The sequence below is a fragment of the Enhydra lutris genome, unplaced genomic scaffold, assembly GCF_002288905.1.
Source record: "Enhydra lutris kenyoni isolate GAN:26980312 unplaced genomic scaffold, ASM228890v2 scaffoldscaffold27, whole genome shotgun sequence".
NCBI classification, from domain to species: Eukaryota; Metazoa; Chordata; class Mammalia; order Carnivora; family Mustelidae; genus Enhydra; species Enhydra lutris.
In genome coordinates, this window is record NW_019154111.1 from 12,097,111 (window position 1) to 12,119,417 (window position 22,307).

The 22,307-nt window shown below is 39.5% G+C and overlaps 1 protein-coding gene across 3 annotated transcripts in view; it reads left to right on the plus strand.

Annotated features, from left to right (window-relative positions):
* LOC111151864 (coatomer protein complex subunit gamma 2) overlaps window positions 1–22,307 on the plus strand; it is a 115,812-nt gene that overhangs the window by 12,351 nt on the left and 81,154 nt on the right. For 2 of the 3 annotated variants that reach the window (XM_022510092.1, XM_022510091.1), the window contains exons 5-9: window positions 9,473–9,552; window positions 17,504–17,579; window positions 19,083–19,175; window positions 20,494–20,580; window positions 21,621–21,778. In XM_022510092.1, the coding sequence (XP_022365800.1) occupies window positions 9,473–9,552; window positions 17,504–17,579; window positions 19,083–19,175; window positions 20,494–20,580; window positions 21,621–21,778 (494 nt within the window). The remainder of the gene's footprint in view (window positions 1–9,472; window positions 9,553–17,503; window positions 17,580–19,082; window positions 19,176–20,493; window positions 20,581–21,620; window positions 21,779–22,307) is intronic. The other variant, XM_022510093.1, reaches the window with a different exon arrangement.

The window sequence follows — 22,307 nt, forward strand, 5'->3', positions numbered from 1 at the left end:
AGGGGACATCCTTGTTTTGTTCTTGATCTTAGGGGGAAGGTATGTAGTCTTTCACCACTAAGCGTGGTGTTAGCTCTTAAGTTTTTCACAAATGGCCTTTATCAGTTTGAGGAAGTTCTGTTCTATTCCTAGTTTGCTGAGAGATTGTGTGAGTGTGAGTGTAAGAGAATGGGTATTGAATTTTGTCAAATGATTTTTCTATATCCATTGGATTATCATGGCTTTTCTTTTTCAGTATGTTATTAATATGGTAAGATGCATTTATTTATTATTCTGGAAAATATAAAGTCTTTTGTTTCTGTTTGTTAAAATTTGTTAAGGATTTTTTAATCCATGGTCATGAAATATAGTGATCTATAGGTTTTTTTAATGATATTTTTGTCTGGATTTTGTATTTGGATAAGGCTGGCATTGTAAAATGAATTGGGAAGTGTTTCTTCCTTTCTTCCTCTTCTGCTTTCTGGAAGAGTTTTTGTAGAATCATTAATTTTTCCTGAAATGTTTGATGGAGTTCACTATGGAAGCCATCTTTTTTTTTTTTTTTTTTTTTTTTTAAGAGGGAGAGGAAAGGTGGAGGGAGAGGGGGAAAGAGAATTCTAAGCAGTCTCCTTTCCCAGCGCCCATACAGCCAACTAGGGGCTTGATCTCACAGCCTTGACATCATGACCTGAGCTGAAATCAAAAGTCAAATGCTTAACTGACTGAGCCACCCAGACACTCCAAAACTGTCTTTTTTAAAGGAAGCTTTTTAAAAATTAACTCCATTAAACAGAAATAGATTTGGCACTATTTAGATTATTTATTTTCTTCAGTGAGGTCTGGTAGTTCATGTCCTTTAAGGAATTTATCCATTTCATGGAAGTTATTGGACTTTGTTTCCCTAAAACTATTCATGATATTCCCTTATTTTTTGTAGTGTTTGTAGGATCTGTGGTAATGTCTCTTCTTTCATTCTGACACTGGTAATTGTATCTTCTCTCTTTTATTCCTGGAAGCCTATATAAAACTTTATAAACTTTATTGATCTCTTCACAGAACCAGCTTTTTGTTTCATTGATTTTCTCTCTTGTTTTTCTCTTCCACACTAATTGTGCAAAAAAAATAGAATGCTGAAAAATCAAGTCATGAGAAGGGGGAAAGAAAGAGATAGATTAATCAAGAAGGACAAATGTAAATCATATAAGATGATAAATATAGACCTGAGTATATTACTATCTACATTAAATGTAAATGAAGCACACAAAGAACATTTATAAAAATCTACTATATACTGAGCCATAATGCAAGATGCAACAAATTTTTAAAGGAATGAAATTGTACAAACTGTGTTCTCTAATTGCAATGGATTGGTGTTGGAAATGAATAATAAAAGAGTCCCAAGGTAATTCACCATATGTTTTGATATTCAAAACATATTTCTGTTCTCTTTCTAGCCATGATGCAGTCAAGGTGTGAGGTTTATTCTGCTACTGCAAATACCTAGAAAGTCAAACAAAATATATTACACAGTAGTTTTTAGACATTAGATTAACAGGCATCCCAGGATTGTGATCTGAAGAAAAAGAAAAACTAAGTGAGTTCTAGGATTGCGTTAGCTCACTGCCCAGAGGCAGATTACAGGTATCAGGTCAAGGAGGGCACACTGAAAAAGAGCCTAGTTATCTCTCTGGAGTATGGGAAAGCCAACCGAGAAAGCGCAAATTTGTAGAGCAGAGTAATAGAGAGGAAAGAAGTCAAGGGAGAGGGAGAGAAGCAAGAAAGGAAGGGGTAGTTCCAGCAATTTGCTGAGGGGTTCTCCTTGAATCCCTGGGTAAGAATTGATCTGTGCTTATGTAAAAGGAAACTTCCCAAGGCTAAAGAAAGAATCACCAGAACACAGGGCTGGGAATAGTCCCCATTTCCATCTAGGGGGAATAGGAAAAACCTTGTCATTTGGTATAGTTCTCAGAAAGGCATCACTTCAGCAATGGGGACATATGACACTTGTGCTAAAGCTTAAAAAGGCTTAAAAGCAAACCTCAAAAGTAAAAATACTGATTCCAGGTTTTTAATCTCATGAAGAGTAAAGTATCATACTACCTAAAAGAATACAACAAAATCTAGCATCTAAACTTGACAGTGTACCACATCCAATGAAAAATTATGAGGTAAGCCAAGAAGCAGGAAAATATTTTCCATAACCAGGAGCAAAATGGATCAATAGATCCAAAGCCAGAAGTGATATAATGATGGGAAGAGCAGATGATGACATAAAGCAGCTATTATATATGGAGCCTTTGTGCCTAAAAATATATAGAAAGACATAATAAGAATGAGGAGCAAAATGGAAGGCATCCGGAGAGACCCAAGTGCACCTTCTAGAAGTTAAGGAAAAGAAATTTATATGAGCTTGCATGTAAAATGAAAAATACACCTCATGGGGTTAATAACAGATTAGAGTCTGTAGGGGAAGAAAAAAATCAGTAACCTTGAGGACAGATAGAAATTATCCAAAATGAAACCAAGAGAGAAAAAAGACTGAATAAAAACGAACAGAGCATTAGTGGGATAATAGTTTGGAAGTTCTTTTAGTGGTTACCCCACAAACTGCAACATGATTATTTGACTTCAGAATCTAATATTCATCTTTATCTTGTACCTGTTCGTGGAAAATTTGAGAACCGTAGGACACTCTTATTTTGTATATGAATATTTAAACATATACGTGAACATATTTATACACAACATACACGTTTACTCCTGTGTGTCATAACACATCATTTCTTGTGAGTTTTTGGGTTGTTCATTGCGATTTATCCATGTCCTCACCACTTTCTAGAGAAAGTCTTTATTTATTTATTTTAAAGATTTTATTTATTTATCTCACAGAGAGACACAGTGAGAGAGGGAGCACACGCCAGGGGAGTGGGAGAGGGAGAAGTAGGCTTCCCGTCGAGCAGGGAGCCTGAAGCGGGGCTCGATCCCAGGACCCTGGGATCATGACCTGAGCCGGAGGCAGACGCTTAACTGACTGAGCCACCCAGGCACCCCGAGAAAGTCTTTATTTTTTAAGAGAAGTCTTAGGTCCACAGCAAAATTAAAAGGAAGGTACAGAGATCCCCTCTCCCCCATTATCAACATCCTTAACCAGAGTGGTAAATTAGTTACAATACGTAAGCCTAGATTGGCACGTCGTAATCACACAGAATCCATAGTTTATGTTAATATTCACTCTTGGTGTTATACAGTATAAGATTTGGACAAATGTGTAATGACATGCATCCATCATTAAATATTATACAGAGTATCTTCACTGACCTACAGATCCTCTGGGCTCCAGCTAATCATTCCCCATCCTATCCCCCAAATCCTGGCAACCACAGATGCTTGTGCTGTCTCCATAGCTTTGCGTTTTCTAGAATGTCATGTAGCTGGAATTATATAGCACGTATCTTTTTCAGATTGGTTCTTTCAGTTAGTAATATGCATTTAATTTCCTCCATGTCTTTTCACAGCTTGATAACTCATTTTCTTTTTAGTGCTAAGTAATATTCTGTTTTCTGGATGTACCACAGTTTATCCTTTCACATACTAAAGGACATCTTGGTTGCTTCCAAGTTTTGGCAATTATGAATAAAGCTGCTATAGAAAGCCAGGCTGGCTCAGTCAGTAGAATGTGTGACCCTTGATCTTGGGGCTGTACGTCGAGCCCTATGTTGGGTGTAGAGATCACTTTAAAAATTTTTTAAAATTAAAAATAAAATAAAAATTTTTAATAATGCTATAAGCTTCTGTATGCAGGTTTTTATGTGGACATAAGTTTTCACTTCCTTTAGTTAAATACCAAAGAACATGATTGCTAGATTGTACAGTAAGAGTATGTTTAGTTTTGTAAATCACCAAAACTTCTTTCAAATTGGCTGTACCATTTTTATTTCCACCAACAATGAATGAGAGAGTTCCTGCTGCTCCACATCCTCATCAGCATTTGGTGTTATCAGTGTTCTGAATTTTGGTTATTCTCTCTCTCTCTTTTTTTTTTTTAATATTTTATTTATTTATTTGACAGACAGAGATCACAAGTAGGCAGAGAGGCAGGTGGGGCAGGGGGTGGGTAGGAAGCAGGCTCCCTGCTGAGTAGAGAGCCTGACGTGGGGCTCAATCCCAGGACCCTGGGATCATGAACTGAGCTGAAGGCAGAGGCTTAACTCACTGAGCCACCCAGATGCCCCGAATTTTGGTCATTCTGTTAAGAGTGTAGTGGTATCTTGTTTTAATCTGCCTTTCCCAAATGACATATGATGTGGAGCATCTATAATCTATGAAGAATTCTTGTACTTCAATCGTTATACTTCCATATCTTTATTTGTCATTTGTTTATCTATTTAAGTAAAGCATCTTAAGGTCTTTGGCTCATTTTTAGTTAAGTTGTTTTTCTTATTTTTGACTTTTAAGGGGTTTTTATATATTTTGGGTGACAATCCTATATCAGATAGGTGTTCTACAAACATTTTCTCCTGGTCTGTGGTTTGTCTTCTCATCCTCTTGACATTGTCTTTTGCAGAGCTGAAGTTTTTACTTTAAATAAAGGCTGGTTTCTTTTTCTCTCTCTCTAGAAAAAGGTGGGGGGGGTGAGGGGTTGGTGGTGGTGCCTGGATGGCTTAGTTGGTTGAGCATCCAGCTCTCAGGTCATGATCTCAGGGTCATGAGATCGAGCTCTGCATTGGGCTCCATCCTGGGTGTGGATGCTGCTTAAGACTCTTTCTCTCCCTCTGTTATTCCTCCCCACCCCCCACCCCCCCCCCCCAAAAAAAGGCTGGCTTATTCATTATTTCTTTTATGATCATACTTTTGTGGTTGTATCTTAAAAGTCATCCCAAGGTCATCTAAGTTTTCTCCTAGCAGTTTCACAGTTTTGCATTTTATTTTTAGATCCGTGATCCATTTTGGGTTAATTTTTGTTAAGAGTGTAAGATCTGGGGGCACCTGGGTGGCTCAGTGGGTTAAGCCTCTGCCTTCGGCTCAGGTCATGATCTCAGGGTCCTGGAATCAAGGCCTGCATTGGGCTCTCTGCTCAGCAGGGAGCCTCCTTCTTCCTCTCCCTCTCTGCCTGCCTCTCCCCCTACTTGAGATCTCTGTCTGTCAAATAAATAAAAAAAATTAAAAAAGAGTGTAGGGTCTGTGTCTAGATTCATTCTTTTGCATGTGGGTGTCCAGTTGTCCCAGCATGATTTGGTGAGGAAACCATCTTTGCTCTGCTGTACTGCCTCTGTTCCTTTGTCAAAGATCAATTGAGTGTATGTACGCGCGTTCATCTGTTTGTTCTGTAGCTCAACCAGACTACCTCGTTACTGTGTACCACTTTTCCTCACTCTCCATTTCTAGTTATATTTCTGAGTTATTACCTAGAATAATTTATCCTGAGCCTAAAGAATATACTTTTTAAAATCTTGTCCTTCCTAGACGCTAGATATTTCATCCTCTGCCTGGAAGGCCCTGGGCCTGTACTTCTGTGGCTGTGAGGTGTTTGCTTTTCTGAGTTGGCATCTGTGAATTTCACTTCATTTTACCTTTGACTACATAGTGAAATTTTTTGTTCCTATTTTATTCAACATTTCAGCGTATTTGTTTAGGCATTGTGTTTCAGTGGTCACCAGCACATCTTTGCCAACACTTTGTATTGTCACTCTTTTTAATTTTACCCATTTTGGTGGGAGTGAGGTGGTATCTGAAATATGCTTTTTTGTATTTCCCTTATGACTAATGTTGAGGCCCCCCCCCATTTTTTTGTGCTTTAGTTCAATTTTTTTTTTTAATGCTTTCATGTTTTATTCAAAGTCTGACATGTAGAGTAGCTGGCATAGCTATCTTTAACTGTCAGAAAGCATCTCAGGATGAAAAGTTAACTCACAGCTTTCTTTCTTTCTTTTTTTTTTAATTAACATATATTATTGGCCCCAGGGGTACAGGTCTGTGAATTGCCAGGTTTACACACTTCATAGCACTCACCATAGCACATACCTTCCTCAATGTCCATAACCCAACCACTCTCTCCCTACCCCCTTCCCCCCATCAACCCTCAGTTTGTTTTGTGAGATTAAGAGTCTCTTATGGTTTGTCTCCTTCTCGATCCTTTATTCCTTTCCTACCCCCCAAACCCCCACGTTGCCTCTCAACTTCCTCATATCAGGGAGATCATATGATAATTGTCTTTCTCTGATTGACTTATTTTGCTCAGCATAATACCCTCTAGTTCCATCCACGTTGTCACAAATGACAAGATTTCATTTCTTTTGATGGCTGCATAGTATTCCATTGCGTATATATACCACATCTTCTTTATCCATTCATCTGTTCATGGACATCTAGGTTCTTTCCATAGTTTGGCTATTGTGGACATTGCTGCCATAAACATTCGAGTGCACATGCCCCTTTGGATCACTACATTTGTTATCTTTAGGGTAAATACCCAGTAGTGCAATTGCTGGGTCTTAGGGTATCTCTATTCTCAAATTTTTGAGGAACCTCCATGCTGTTTTCCAGAGTGGCTGCACCAGCTTGCATTCCTACCAACAGTGTAGGAGGGTTCCCCTTTCTCCGCATCCTTACCAGCATCTGTCATTTCCTGACTCATTAATTTTAGCCATTCTGACTGGTGTGAGGTGGTATCTCATTGTGGTTTTGATTTGTATTTCCCTGATGCCGAGTGATGTGGAGCACTTTTTCATGTGTCTTTTGACCATCTGGATGTCTTCTTTGCAAAAATATCTGTTCATGTCTTCTGCCCATTTCTTGATTGGATTATTTGTTCTTTGGGTGTTGAGTTTGATAAGTTCTTTATAGATTTTGGATACTAGCCCTTTATCTGATACGTCATTTGCAAATATCTTCTCCCATTCTGTCACTTGTCTTTTGGTTTTGTTGACTGTTTCCTTTGCTGTGCAAAAGCTTTTGATCTTGAGAAGTCCCAATAGTTCATTTTTGCCCTTGCTTCCCTTGCCTTTAGTGATGTTCCTAGGAAGACGTTGCTGTGGCTGAGGTCGAAGAGGTTGCTGCCTGTGTTCTCCTCAAGGATTTTGATGGATTCCTTTCTCACATTGAGGTCCTTCATCCATTTTGAGTCTGTTTTTGTGTGTGGTGTAAGGAAATGGTCCAGTTTCATTTTCCTACATGTGGTTGTCCAATTTTCCCAACACCATTTGTTGAAGAGACGGTCTTTTTTCCATTGGACATTCTTTCTTGCTTTGTCAAAGATTAGGTGACCATAGAGTTGAGGGTCTATTTCTGGGCTTTCTATTCTGTTCAATTGATCTATGTGTCTGTTTTTGTGCCAGTACCATGCTGTCTTGATGCTGACAGCTTTGTAATAGAGCTTGAAGTCTGGAATTGTGATGCCACCAACTTTGGCTTTCTTTTTCAACATTCCTCTGGCTATTCGAGGTCTTTTCTGGTTCCACATAAATTTTAGGATTATTTGTTCCATTTCTTTGAAAAAAATTGATGAGATTTTGATAGGGATTGCATTAAATGTGTAGATTGCTTTAGGTAGCATAGACATTTTCACAATATTTGTTCTTCTAATCCATGAGGATGGAACATTTTTCCATTTCTTTATGTCTTCCTCAGTTTCTTTCATGAGTACTTTATAGTTTTCTGAGTGTAGATTCTTTGCCTCTTTGGTTAGGTGTATTCCTAGGTATCTTATGGTTTTGGATGCAATTGTAAATGGGATTGACTCCTTAATTTCTCTTTCTTTGTCTTGTTGTTGGTATATAGAAATGCAACTGATTTCTGTGCATTGATTTTATATCCTGACACTTTACTGAATTCCTGTACAAGTTCTAGCAGATTTGGAGTGGAGTCTTTTGGGTTTTCCACATAAAGTATCATATCATCTGCAAAGACAGTTTTACTTCTTCTTTGCCGATTTGGATGCCTTTAATTTCTTTTTGTTGTCTGATTGCTGAGGCTAGGACTTCCTAGTACTATGTTGAATAGCAGTGCCGATAATGGACATCCCTGCTGTGTTCCTGACCTTAGCAGAAAAGCTCTCAGTTTTTCTCCATTGAGAATGATATTCACTGTGGGTTTTTCATAGATGGCTTTGATGATATTGAGATATGTACCCTCGATCCCTACACTGTGAAGAGTTTTTGATCAGGAAGGGATGCTGTACTTTGTCAGATGCTTTTTCAGCATCTATTGAGAGTATCATATGGTTCTTGTTCTTTCTTTTATTAATGTGTTGTATCACATTGATTGATTTGCAGATGTTGAACCAACCTTGCAGCCCTGGAATAAATCCCACTTCGTCGTGGTGAATAATCCTTTTAATGTACTGTTAGATTAGTTCAATTTTTGTGTCTCCAGTTTTATTCTGCTTTGTGGTAGATTTTTATTTTGGCGGGGGAGGGGGGACAAGTATTCTTCAGCTCTGAGGTTTTGGTTTTTATTTTTTGTTTTCTTCTCATGGTTATTTCATATGGGTGTTACCTGCCCCATTCATCTGACCCCGACTGGCTTTCTCTTTCTTTGGGTGATTTTTTTCTGTGTTTAATCACCATAAGAATCCTCACTTCCTTCTTCTCTTTGCTTAATGGGCTCAAGTTTCTTTGTACAGCTTGGAGTCCTGAGCTGGGTCTGAGGCATTTGAGTTTCACTACTTATAAGAAGTGTGATGTCATTGGTAGGGAATGAGGCTAGATAGGCTGGAGAACCAGGGCCCATAGTGTATGAATAAACCAGAGACCAGGTGAGGAGGAGTGTAGATGAAACTTTACTATCGTTAGGTGAACAGTTACTTTGGACGGAAATAGCTTGGTAATTGAAAATGGAAGTTGGTTATACAAGCACAAATACTTCAACGAAAAACATCTGCATATGCTGGACTGAGGGAGATATAGAGTCTAATGTCTCTCCATCCATATGTTTGAAGAATTTGTAAAAATACATTTTCCAGGATAAGTCTTTCACACTTGGGGAAACCTATGTCTTTGGATTCACACCGTCAAAGTTTGGATCTCTGCATCAATAGGATTTTTAAATTTTTAGTTTAAATCTTAAAATTTTTACCTACATGTTGTTCACTGTATCAGTGCATCATTTCCTTGTTTAGGAAACAACAGTGTTCTGAATATTTTCTCATCCAGATATTTTCAAAAGGATTTTTTGAGTAGATGAGAATCTTATTAAGAATAACCTTCTAGGGGCATCTGAGTGGCTCAGTTGGTTAAGCCTCTGCCTTCAGCTCAGGTCAAGATCTCAGGGTCCTGGGATCAAGCCCTACATCGGGCTCTCTGCTCAGCGGGGAGCCTGCTTTCCCCTCTCTCTCTCTGTCTGCCTGTCTGCCTACTTGTGATCTCTGTCAAATAAATAAAATCTTTAAAAAAAACCCAAAACCTTCTAAATATATCTACTTGGGTCCCTCATTTCAAGAGTTTAAAGAAGCATTTCCTCATGAATAACCTGTTGCCTTTTATAAATAATTTTTCAGCAAACACTGAGAAGAATGTGCTACCTTACCATCAAAGAAATGGCTACAATCGCTGAGGACGTGATAATTGTCACAAGCAGGTGTGTGAATGGTCAGAACCTAACATGAGGCACTTATGTATTTCATGGAATATTTGTTGTTCTTTTTCTATTAATTTTACCTTTTTGACTGTAAGAAAGCAAATAGGAGTTTAAAAAAATCTTAAAGCACTCTTTCCTAGAATGTGGTTGTCGTCATGTGAAAACCAGGCCTATCTGATAAAGTAAAGAAGTCACAAAGGGTAATGCTACTAGATTTGCTAATACATTTTTAAATGTTCATCATGATATGTGAACACACCCAAAATGTAAATGATGCATTGACATAAAATATTTGCAATAAGCATATCAAAAGGCTCGTAAATACAGTATGTAAAGAACTCGTGTACTTCAAAAAAAATTCCAAGTGATAATTCATAGAACAATCAGTATAAAGGATCTGATTGTTTTTAATCATTCTCACTAGTAATCAAAAAATGTAAATTAAAAATGCAAATGAGTTATAAGATTTTTACCCATCAAACTGGCAAAAAAGAAAAAAGGCAGTAGGTACTTATAAGGGAGACTGGTATTTTGTACATAATAGGAGGCAGAATAATAAACTGATTCAGGTTTTCTAGAAAGTAGTTTGACAGCATTCAAATGTTGAACATTTGAAAAGCTTTATCCCTCTGACCCAGTAATATCACATCGATGGAACTATGCTCAAAACATAATCAGAGATAGCACAGGAAGAGTTATATATAATAATACTCACTGCAGTACTGTTTCCACTAGCAGAAAGGGTAAAACAATGTAAATGTCTGCTGTTGGTGAATTTAATTATGTATATATAATTATATGTAATTAACCATGTTATAATCAGATTATGTGGGATTATTTTAATTTTTTGAGACATCTTTAATGATATGGAAAAGTCCTCATAAAGTGCTGAATGAGAGTTGGATTTAAGCCTTATAGGTTATATAGCGTCCCTTTAAAAAATGCTTTATGTACATAGATAAAAATATATGGATGGAAATATTCCAATGATATACACTGATGAAATATACCGATGATAACCAGTAGGTTATCTCTGGTGTCTGGGATTGTGGGTATTTATTTTCTTTAAAATTTTGAGAATTTCCCAATGTCCTAGAGTGAGGATGTATAACCCAATTATTAATTGTAATTCATTTAAGTGAATTTGGTCTTTGTACAACAACATCAATTTTGGAGGAGGGTGCTTGTTTTTAACCAGCAGTTGTCTTGAATAAGTTTCAATTAATGAAGCTTTCAGCTGAAAATAACAGAAAGGCAGATATAGTCACTAGGGATAGGGTAGCTAGTGTTGGTTCAGTCGTGCAACAGTGTGTGAGCTCTGGTATCTCTTGAATTTCACATTATTGCAAAATAGATGCCTGAATTACTGGCAGGGCACCCGTTCAAGGTGGGAGGGGTACCGGGAAGGGGGCCAGTGAGGGCCAGCACCATCTGCCTCTTTCATCAGGTATGCAGTAGCTTTTCCCAAGGCAATTTGTAGATTTCATTTGACACAGCTGTGTTATACGACTCTCGTTAGGACCAGAAAAGTGACTATTTTGCTTTGAAAGGCCAAGTAGTAGGGGCAGGCAAAGGAGAAGGGGTTGAAAATGGGTATTAGATTAGTTAGCTAACAATATTTGCCACAAGTAACGAAAGAAAAATCTTCACTTAGATTGCTTATACTCACTGAATATTGGAAAAATTAAAAATAGATTAGGGTTTTTTTGTTTGTTTAGCTGTTAGTACTTCCCTTGGAATCCCGTTAGACTGCCCTGAATTATGGTTTTCTTCTAGCTCATTTTAAGGGATTAGTAGATGTAGTAGGCAGAATAATGGCCCCCTGAAGATATCCCTGGCCTAAGTCCCAGGACCTGTGAATATGTTACATTACACTGCAGAGGGGAAGTAAAGTTGCTAATAAGCAGGTAGGGGGAACAGGGTGGATTATCCAGGTGGGCCCCGATAAGGATAAAGGTCCTTAAAAGCGGAAGAAGGAAGTGGAAGGGTCAGTGAAGAGGTGGGACAATGGAAGCAGGTCACAGAAGCAAGGTTGCTGGAGGAAGGGGGCCATGAGCCAAGGAATGTGGGTGGCCTCTGGCAGTTGGAAAAGGCAAGGAAATGGATTCACCCCTACAGCCTCCAGAAAGGAATGTAACCCTGGATACCTTGATGTTATCCTGTGAGATCCACGTTGTATTTCTAATTTATGGAACTTTTAAGATAAATGATTGTGTTCTTTCATCTTTAAGTTTGTAGTAATTTGTTACAGTAGCTATAGAAAATGAATAGATTTTGTAACATGTAAATATCACATCAACACATTGTGTACTTTAAAATTGTACAATGTTACATGCTAATTATACTTCAAAGCTGTGGGGGGAAAACTTGGTACCCAGAAGTGGGGCACTGCTATAACAAATACCCAAAAATGTGGTAGTGGCTTTGCCATTGGGCAATGAGTAGATGCTGGAAGAATTTGGGTAACATGACAGAAAAGGCCTATGTTGCCCTGAACAGAGTGTTAATGGAAAGCTGGATGTCAGTGACCTTGGCAGATCAGAAAGAAGTGAGCAGAGTAGAGAAAGCACTTATACCTATAGAGAACGCTCACAATGTTTTGAACGTACTGTTAGTAGAAATATGGACGCTAAAGTTGCTACTGGGAGGGCTCAGAAGGAAATGAGGAAGGTGTTAGCAACTGGAGGGAATGGGACCCTTGTCCTACAGTGGCAGAGAGCTTAGTAGGATTGTGTCCCATGATTATATAGAAATCAGGGCTTGTGAGCTTGGCTGTTTAACTGAGATTTCCAGAATGTCAAGGTGCAGCCTAGTTTCTTTTTACCACTTAGAGTAAAAGTGGAGAGTAGAGAAATGAATTGGGACACCTGTTAAAGAGCCAGGAGTTCTTTATGAATACATCATTGTGTTGTGCACCTGAAACAGATAGGTTATGTCAATCGTACCCCCTGCCCCCAAATCAAGAATTCCTGATGTGGGAAATTTTCAGCCTACCAAAATGGCAAAGGATGCTAAAAATCAAGCCATTCGGTAAGAAAGTGTGCTCTACAGGAAAAGTCAAAGGAGTTAGTTACTCTGCAGCCTTTTGCTAACACCTCAGAAAGATGAAAAGGTCAGAGTCTTCACTCACACACAACACTCCTAAGAGATCAGGAGTGTGACTCATAGATTCCCTCGGCATCTAAGCAGAAGGCAGAAATAGAGATGGGCCTCCTTAGGCAAGTTCTGTGGTGGAGGCCCTCGTCTGAGGGAGTGAGGCCCTGCCCGTCTGTGGGGTCCCGGAAGGCTCGTGAGACGCTTACAGCAGCAGCACCACAGCCAGTCTGGATGAAAGGGATGGAGGGAGACAAAGTGAAAGAAGGTTGTCAGGGTCCCAGATTCTCCCAACAGGATACCGGCCGAGAAGACTGCTCAGCTTTAAACCCATGCCACCCTCACAGAAAGGACGGATGGCTCTGAGGGCAGGGGTACAGGCCCATAGCGTGGGGCTGGGAACCGTGGAGAATTCTACCCAGCAGCTGAAACCTGTGCCAGTTTGCCTGACTGGATTTCAGAATTGCTTGGGACCAGTGACTTTTTTTTTCCCCCCTCATTCCATTTTCTCCTTGTGAACAGGAAAGTCTAAGTGCTATCCTGTGATAGCCCCACCATTGTATTCTGGGAGCAGAGAACTTGTTTTCTAGTTTCACAGGCCCACAGGTGGAGAGAAATTTCTGTTCAGGAGAGAGTATACCCACTCTTACCTGTACCTAACTGAGCCGATTTTTGATAAGGTCAGGATTTTTGAGTCAGTGGGATTTCAATGAGCTTTTGGGCTTAGAGTTGGTGCTGTAATGCCTTGAGATCTGGGGGGGATCTTGGCGTGGGGTGAATGTATTGTACCTGTGAGATGGCTGCGGCCTTGCTGCCACAGTGACCTTAGCCCCGTGAGCCCTATGTTGGACTGCTAATCCACGGAACTGTAAGACAGTAAATTTTTACTTGAAGCCACTAATCATGGTCCTCTGTTCCAGCAGGAATAGAACTCTAATAGAGCAGATGACCACTCTGCATATGTAGACTGTTGTGTGACCTGAGAAACCATGGAGATTAAGAAAATCTGAAGGCAGACACTTCATAAAATGGTATACAAATGGCCAATAAATACATGGAAACGTTCTCAATAGTATTAGTCCTGAGGGAAATGCAGATTAAAACCTCAGTGAGATATCCTTACATACCCACTAGAATCTGTTAAAATAACAAAACCTGACGACACCAAAATCACCAAGTATATTGTAGGTGGGAATATAGATTGATACAATTGCCTTAGAAAAACCTACACAGAAAACTTATAAGAGGAAAAAATAACTTAAAGCCCTGAAAGACTCAAAGTTTGCTTGAACAAATGTTTCTGCATAGATCAATTAAATAAAGATTTCAGTGCTCTCTAAATTAATTTATATATTCAGGGCAATCTCAGTGAAAAATCAACAGGCTATATACTATGGAGTTAGAAAAGTTGGTACTAAAGTTTGTGTGGAAAAACAAACATTTAAGAGTAGCCAGGAAACAACTGTAGAAAAACTGTGAGCCCTACCGGTCCATGCAGTATTAAGGCCTGAACACTTAACAGTGTGATATTGGCGGATGGATAGACCCTGGAATAAAATTGTGTGATGACTCTGTAATGAGTCACCTTGGCCATACTGATCGACATTTTCAGAATTTTCTGGTACAAATGGGAAGCATAGAATTAGACCCAAATACATATGGAAATTTAGTGTACGCCAAAGTGGTATTTCCAATCACTGGGATAAAGAGGTATTTCCTGATACATGATGCTGGGACAACTGAGTAGTACTTGGAAAAATAAAAGTAGATCCATATTTCACATCCTATACACAAACTAAATGGATAAGGAATATAAATTTAAAAAATGGAAGCCTACAGGTACCAAAAGAAAACATGAGTGTATTCCTCTTTATTTTTGTTGTAGGGGAAAGCTTTGTTAGGACTATAATTCCAGAGGCAGTGAAAGAAAAGACTGATAAAAAATTTGACTACATAAGTTTCTTTTAGTTACGTGGCAAAAGCACTACATAGAAGATGAGCCAGGGGTTTTTGGTAGGTCTTAGTGGTATAGTTTCTCATGTCCATGGTATCCTACACAACATTGCCCCTCCTTTTGTGACAAAAGTGGTGTGACTGTAGGCTCATGACTTAAGAGATCCAGTAGTGTTACCATATTCTGTTTCACCTAGGAGCCGACAGCCTGATGCAATGGTGGGATGACCTATGGAATGCTCAGCTGGGATAGTAGGTTAGAGATGGAAAGAGAAAATTCTCCTCTAGGATGCAGCCTGTGCATTAAGTGGATGGTCAATGTAGTGTATGGTACCAAGAAATGTAATATGTGGGTCCAGGAATCCAGAGGTGGAAGTAGGACTTCCCATTGACTCCTGGTTCCCACTGTTTGAAGCTTGCCTTCAGCCCAGAAATACCCCACGCTTCTGGATCTGTGTGTCTCAGTGACTGGTTGGCAACCACAGGCACCTACCCCATGCTCCAGCGTCAGAGAAGTCCTAGGGCAGACAGGGAGCCTGATTGCACATTGGAAATGATGACTACTATTAGGCCACTTTGGATTATTTATGTACTGGATTATTTACCAGCAGGTTAAAAAAAAAAAAAAAAGGAGCTGCTGTCCTCAGTTACCATAGAGGTAATTGACCTTGATAATGGTCTGGAGCTAGGCTTGTTGATATACAAACATGGAAGAGAGGACTGTATCTAGAATTCAAGGTATGGAGTATATTTTGGTGTATTCATGTCTGACACAGTGGTGAATAGAGAATAGGGAACAACCAGTGGTCCACCCCTGCTAAAATCTCCCAACAAAGAGCTGACATCCCTTGGAGTAAAGGTTTGAGCCACTTACCAGACACCAGACCAAGAGCGCTAAGGTGCTGGCAGAGAGCGAGGGAGATATAGGAGGAGTGATTATGGGAAGGAGATGGTGAACCTCAGTTACGGCTTTGGAATGGGTCGTAGCAGCAAGGATTGTACCATATGCCCGTCATTTTCCTGCATCTTGTAGAAAGATTGGATGGTTACCATCTTGGAGGCTCGGTGATCGGTTCACTTTCCTGGAGGACACATTCAAATTTGAGGGGTGCAAAGGATGGACGGTTCTGGGTGCTGCTTTTGAGCCACCTCCCGCTTTCTCAGGGCTTCCCTCTGATCCTTGCTGCACTTGTGGTCCGCTGCTCCGGGCAGGGGCTGGTTCCCTGGCCTCGGTAGTGCCTCACTCCAGGCATACGCTGTGCCCGCCTTGTGTTTCTCCTCTTGCCCTGCCGTTTCTCTGGCGCTCCGGTTTGGGCACTCACCTGGAACTCACCTGTGGGAGTTAACATGTGAATTTAACCCAACGGGGAGTTAACACTCTGGATTTAACTCTCCACCAGTGGCTCAGACCTAGCAGGTAAATTCTTCCCTTTTCATGCCTGCGACGGCAGTGACCCACTAGAAAAAATTTCTTTGTATTAATTTCCCTCCTTTTTTGCTCACCTCCCTGTCTTCACTTCCCTTCCCTCAGAACACATTCCCAAATAAACTACCTGTCTGTAAGCCTTTGTCAGGGCAGCTCAAACTAAGAGAGAAGCGCAGAGCAGCAGTCAGCAAACTTTGGCCCGTGGCTAAAACTGCCACCTCATTTTGTAAATAAAGTTTTATTGGAACACAGCCATGCTTTTTTTTTTTTTTAATGTCTTCTGCATGGCTGCTTTCATGCGATGCAGAAGCCAAGAAGAGAGACCTCAGAAGAAACTGAACCTGCCAAGCCACAATTTCTATCTAATTGGAAAAATGCAAATATTTGTGAAAAAGACTGGTTGATAAATTATTTATATCCCAATAGTGGAAATCTGTGCCACTATTAAAATGATATTTTAGGTATATATTTGGATATTTAAAAATATATAAGTACCTAAAATTAAAAGAAAAGATCTACCAATAGGGAAAGCTTCTTAAGATATATTAAGTGAAAAAGGGAGGTGCCAGAAGAGTAGAGATTCACCTGCATGTGTTTTTATGTCTCTATGGTTTTATATATTTTTTAAAAGTTCCTTAAGAAAACATAAGTGACTGTTCACAATGATTGTCTTTAGTTGAGCGGCACTATAGGCGAGGGTGGGTGAGGCAAGGCTTCGACTGTATATTATGCCTTTCTGAATGTTTTCAATGCATACTCTTACATGAAAATACTTCCGTAACTAAAAAAATGAAGAAATTGAAGGACTATCAGTTCTTCACAACTTTTTCCTCTTGGCAACCTGATGGAGCAAGTTGGAGTTGTAGGCTGTTTTGGATCCTGTGAAGGGGAGGGGATGGATAGTCGGTTTGGGGGACAGGAAGATAGGGTGAATAACAGCGTGTAAGGGCTAAAAACCTCTTTAAAGTATGGACATGGAATTCAGTAGCTCCGTCCAACTCTTCTGCTTATTTCTGAAACGCAGTAGAAAGGTCTGAAGCCACTGACAACTGTCGCTTTAGGAAGCCATTCCTGAGAAAGAGCATGACCTCGAGAGTTAATCATTTTAGTCCGTGTCTTTTAAGGAGTCTGATGGGTTTTTAGGAGTTGGGGATTTCACCATTGTCTTTACTTTTTAGGCCAGTTACGAGCACCTAAAGTTATATATTTTGTTTATGTGATGAAGTATATTATCTCCCCTCTCATTAATATGTTAGCTCCGTGAAGGCGAAGACTTTGTTTTGCTTGCTGCTCTAAACTTAGGCTTTAAGAGCCTCCTACCCAATAGGTTTAATGTTCTTCCACAGAAGACACTTGGTGAATATTTGCTGAATGAATCGCTGTATTAAGATAATTATGGGGACAATGGGAATTAGCTGGGGGTGGGCTCCACAGGAGAGTGTTAATTGATTTCATGGTACCTCATTTGATTTTTCTTAGTCTGACTAAGGACATGACTGGAAAGGAAGATGTGTACCGAGGCCCAGCCATCAGGGCTCTCTGCAGAATCACTGATGTAAGTTCTCTTTGTTTACTGAAGCATCAAAAGGGACAGTGTGTTTATCTACAGGTGGGCGTGTACATGTAATAGGATTCTTTAGTCTGACTGTGTGAGTCTTCGGTATTACAGAAACCACCAGAAAGGCTTTTGTGCCTCCAGGCTTTTTTTCTTTCAGGTTGTCTTTTCCTTTTATGTATTTAGTTTGGTCTCTTTCTCTCTCTATTTGCCCTCATGGAATTTTGTCCTAGTTGGGGGAACGGGGGAACGTTGCTTGCAGGAGACCAAAACCCATTTGAATTTAGTTTTTTTGTTTTTGTTTTTGTTTTTAACTTTATTATAGGGAGTAGATCTTTCAGAATTTGAGGTGAAGCTTACATCAGATGCCAGAGCAAGAAATAGGACATCTCTGAGGAACCCAGCAGCAAGATTTCTAGGATATTTACGATTGTGATCCATCAGCTTACCAGGCTCAGGCCTCCTCACTGAAATAGTGGAGAGAACCTGGTACGCCATCGGCCGGCCTATGGCCATGTAGCTATGTAGATGTGAGTCAGGTGTCTAACCTTGACTCCATCCCTGACATCTGGAGGGATGAGGTTATAGAGTATATTAGGCTGTCCCTTTCTAGGAACTCTGAGTAGGAAAGGTTAAAAGGAAGGGCAGGCTGGGCATTGCCAAGCATATCAAATAATATTTCAGCTCTACCCATGCTTGGGTATGTTTTATTTGGATGGTTACAGTCTTCTCAAATTTTTAAAGGTTGTGTAACAGCAAATGGTAAATCTGGATGCTAAGAGGAGTAGTAGAAATGGTACAATGTTCTTTGCTGCTCAGCTGTTTGGCTGTGGTGGTTTTTGTTTTTCGTATTTAAATTGATCACAGAAGACGCGGCGGAGGCAGTGCCGGCAATAAGGCTGTCTGAGTATTGATCTCCGTCTGTTTACACATCTTCATCTGCTACCAGCCTCCCAGTGCTCCGCTTTCCTCCAGTTAAATTTAAAAAGAACTTTATTTTCAAGGGATTTCCTATTGAGGGCTTACTATAGTAGTACAGTAACAGGTAATTCTTTGGTATCTGAAATAATCAGGGATCCCGTTTGACTGAGAGGACTCTGTGGAACCCAAACAAACTACATCCCCTTCATACAGAGGCATCTTCAGAATTTCAAAACAGCTCCATCCCCATCTAGGAATTTCTTTTATAACCGCCCTGAGTAAGTGGAGCCTCTCTTTACACCTTTGTTCAAACTGGGATTCTCCACTTTGAGACTGTTGATGTCATTGTTGAACAGTTAAGTTTTTTTCCTTCCATATACACTTAAATATTCCTCTTTGAAGATTTTTGTCTGGGTCCTGCCCTCTGGGGTAGGATTACTCTATTATATGATAATCCTTTTAATGCTTTCTAAATACTGGCACAGAAACAAATAGATGACTGCTTTTGTAAATTACTTTGAAGCAGTAGTTTTGGGTGAAAATGTTTTGCTTCAACAGCGTTTTCTTTATGCGCGTTACCAGGGAACAATGCTGCAGGCCATCGAGAGATACATGAAGCAGGCCATCGTGGATAAAGTCTCCAGTGTATCCAGCTCCGCACTGGTGTCTTCCTTAGTAAGTGAGCGAGCAGCCGCCTGCCTTAGCGGCCGTTAGTTTCTACCACAAAAACCAAGTATTACTGCGATTCTCTCACAAATGAAACATTCAAAAAATGTACATACATCACTCTTTATCCCGGAGGGTTTTATCAGAGGAGCATTAAAATGAGCAGTTAAAAACATGACATTTTCCCTCTTGGTATGATGCTGTACAGGTCTCTAAAAAGTCCTTACTGTCTCAGCAGCCAGTCAACTTATAGTTTCTATTTCTCTAGGTTTTTGTTTTGTTTTCTTTCTAATCAAGGTGTGAAAGAGTTCCAGATTCAGTTGAAGTTCCTGATGAAGAAACACAGTTGAGATTTTTCTTTTCAGTGATAAAATGTGGATATTTGTATCTCAAACAGTGTACCTAAAACTTATGTAAATTCCTCCTTTTTTCCTTTTTTGACTTAATGAATATCATTTATTCAGCATGAAATCTTTATATGTTCCACATTTTAAGGATAAATGTACATTAAATCTTGGTTTAAAAAAAAACAAAACCAGGAAATCTTCATGTTGAAAGGTTTTGGTAATTAGAGTTCTGTTGTATACATAATGAAGATGGTGATAAGGGAAAGTGGTGGACAGGCAAGACATTGGCTGATTTTTAAAAAAATTTTTGTTTTTTAAATCGTTGTGACCTGTACTTCTGCCTCTTACCGCTTTATCCTCTACTTTCCATAGTGTGTGTGGTGTCCTTCAGTCCAGAGCCTCTTGTCCCACTTCTAAATTTTTTACCGGAAAGTGGTCTTTGTTTCAGCAATACCTTTTCTTTCTCCTGTTTATCCAAACAAAATGCATTCATCACAGCCTTATCACATTGCATTTGATGAGAATCGGTTGTTCCTGTGTGAATGGATCAGGTCAGACCCAGAAGAGGTTATGGGTCTGGAATATAATTGGTCAAGCAGGGGATATATCAGTACTATTTCTCTCTTTCTCTTTTTTTCCCTTCCAGTTGAGTTCTACTTCCTGGAAGTAGAACCTAGAATGCGAACATTATTTAAGCACCATTCTAGTCACTAGCCCTTCCTTTGTTGTCCTTCCCCTCTCATCGCGTCCTTTTCGTGCATGTCTCTCAGCGACCCCTCCACCCCCACCCCAACATCTTGGAGAAAGTTTCTGGTTTATTAATTGCCTTGAGAGTAGAGATTTGAAATAGATTCCTAAAAGCTGCAGAGTTTTCTCTTTCATTTGGAAATGTCTGTTAGTGATTTTCTAAGAAAACCAGTTCATGCTTGCAAACCTCTAGTCACTGAGCATGATGTCCTCTTACTTTGCTCTGTGTCTAGCACATGATGAAGATAAGCCATGATGTGGTTAAGCGCTGGGTCAACGAAGCCCAAGAAGCCGCTTCCAGCGACAACATTATGGTCCAGGTACCACCATCGAGTCACACTGTGTCTTGGGACCAGATTTCTTTAACCCTCCATCTTAGGGGCAATGTGTTGACTCCCCAGATGTGTACTAGCTAAAGGCTAATACGGAGCGGCTTATTAGTACGTATTCTCAAGTACGTATCCCACTGATTAGAATTACTGTCTGAGGCCCTGCTAGTGTTTCATAAAAGCTGTAGGAAAGTTCAAGAAAGATTCTTACGTTCAGTGGTGGTTGGAGATGCTCATTCCAAAGGTCCTTCATATTGCATTTCCGACCTTTATTTGAAAAATAATTTGTGGTGAAGGATGTCCCAGTTCTAGGCTTTTCAGAACTTCGTTGTGGTAGACATTACACAAACAATGAAGAGTAATTTTTAGTTTGTGAAACTTAAAAACTTTCTTGGGAAGATTTTTTGATACTCATTAGTTCCTAATTAAAAGGAATAAGATTAAAATTTTAACTGGCAATTTTGTGTACTTGAGAGGATACGTATTCATCCCCTTTCAGTGTTTACAATTTCTCACGTTAGCATATTCAGTTATGAGGAAACAGAGTAGTAATTTTTCCCTCAAGGAACATTCTCGCTCTTTTAACTCTTACTATGTTTTTACACAAAGTACCACGATAATTACACTCCTTAAGTCTGCTTTAGGAGTTTATTCCTTTAACTACTAACATGGCCACAGATGACTTAAAGCCACTAACAGAGACCTGTGACACTGGTAAAGCCTGGGACCTGAGAGCCTTTGTCCTAAGGATGTGTGGGGCCACGCTGAACCTTCTAGAGCCATCTTCGGATTGTAGGTCACCTCTTTAATACCACTGGTCCAATCTGAGCCCTTGATTTCTGGGGGTGAAGCTCTTATCCTCTCAGTCTTGCCTGTGTTTGATTCAGTATGAAAAAGATACTCTGTTGGTGTACATTTCACGTGGGTATCTCTTTACTAAAAATCTAGGGCCATATGATTTGATTTTCCTGGAAGTTTGTCCTCTCTCTCCTCAGCTTTCTGTGTGTGACATCGTTTTTCTTGTTCTTCAGTACCATGCACTGGGAGTCCTGTATCACCTCAAAAAGAATGATCGCCTTGCTGTTTCTAAGATGTTGAATAAATTTACTAAATCTGGTCTCAAATCACAGTTTGCTTACTGCATGCTGATCCGAATTGCCAGTCGCTTACTAAAAGAAAACGAAGAGGGGTAAGTGTCTTCACCTAAACCCCAGTTATTTTCTGTTTGCTGGGTTAACCTACTTCCGAGTTTATTTCCTTCATGTATTTTTTTGGGGGGTAGTGCTGATTTTACAGACGGATTTGGTGTTTTCCAAATAAAGAAAATTCATGGGATTCTAAGTAATGCAACCTTTTTTTAAAATTTACCTTAATGTATGCTCTGGTATATGTGTTTAATAGATTATGATCGCCAATAATATGGAAAGAAACTGATATTGAACAAGAAATACTTTTGGATTTTAGGGTGTGCAATAATGTGAAAGCTAGAAGTGACATGAAGAATCTTGTTTGTTCCTTTTATTTTTATAAAATAATATTGAAGTGCTGTATTTAATGATTTATTTATATAAAGGGCATGAAGGAGGAAAAGAGAATTCCACATTTGTAAGGCTCAAATTGTTCATGAAGTAGTGTTATATTATTTGATGGTAGGCTGTGATAGTAGAAGGATGAATATTGTAATCTCTTAACTAACTACAAAAAAGAAAATAGATCTA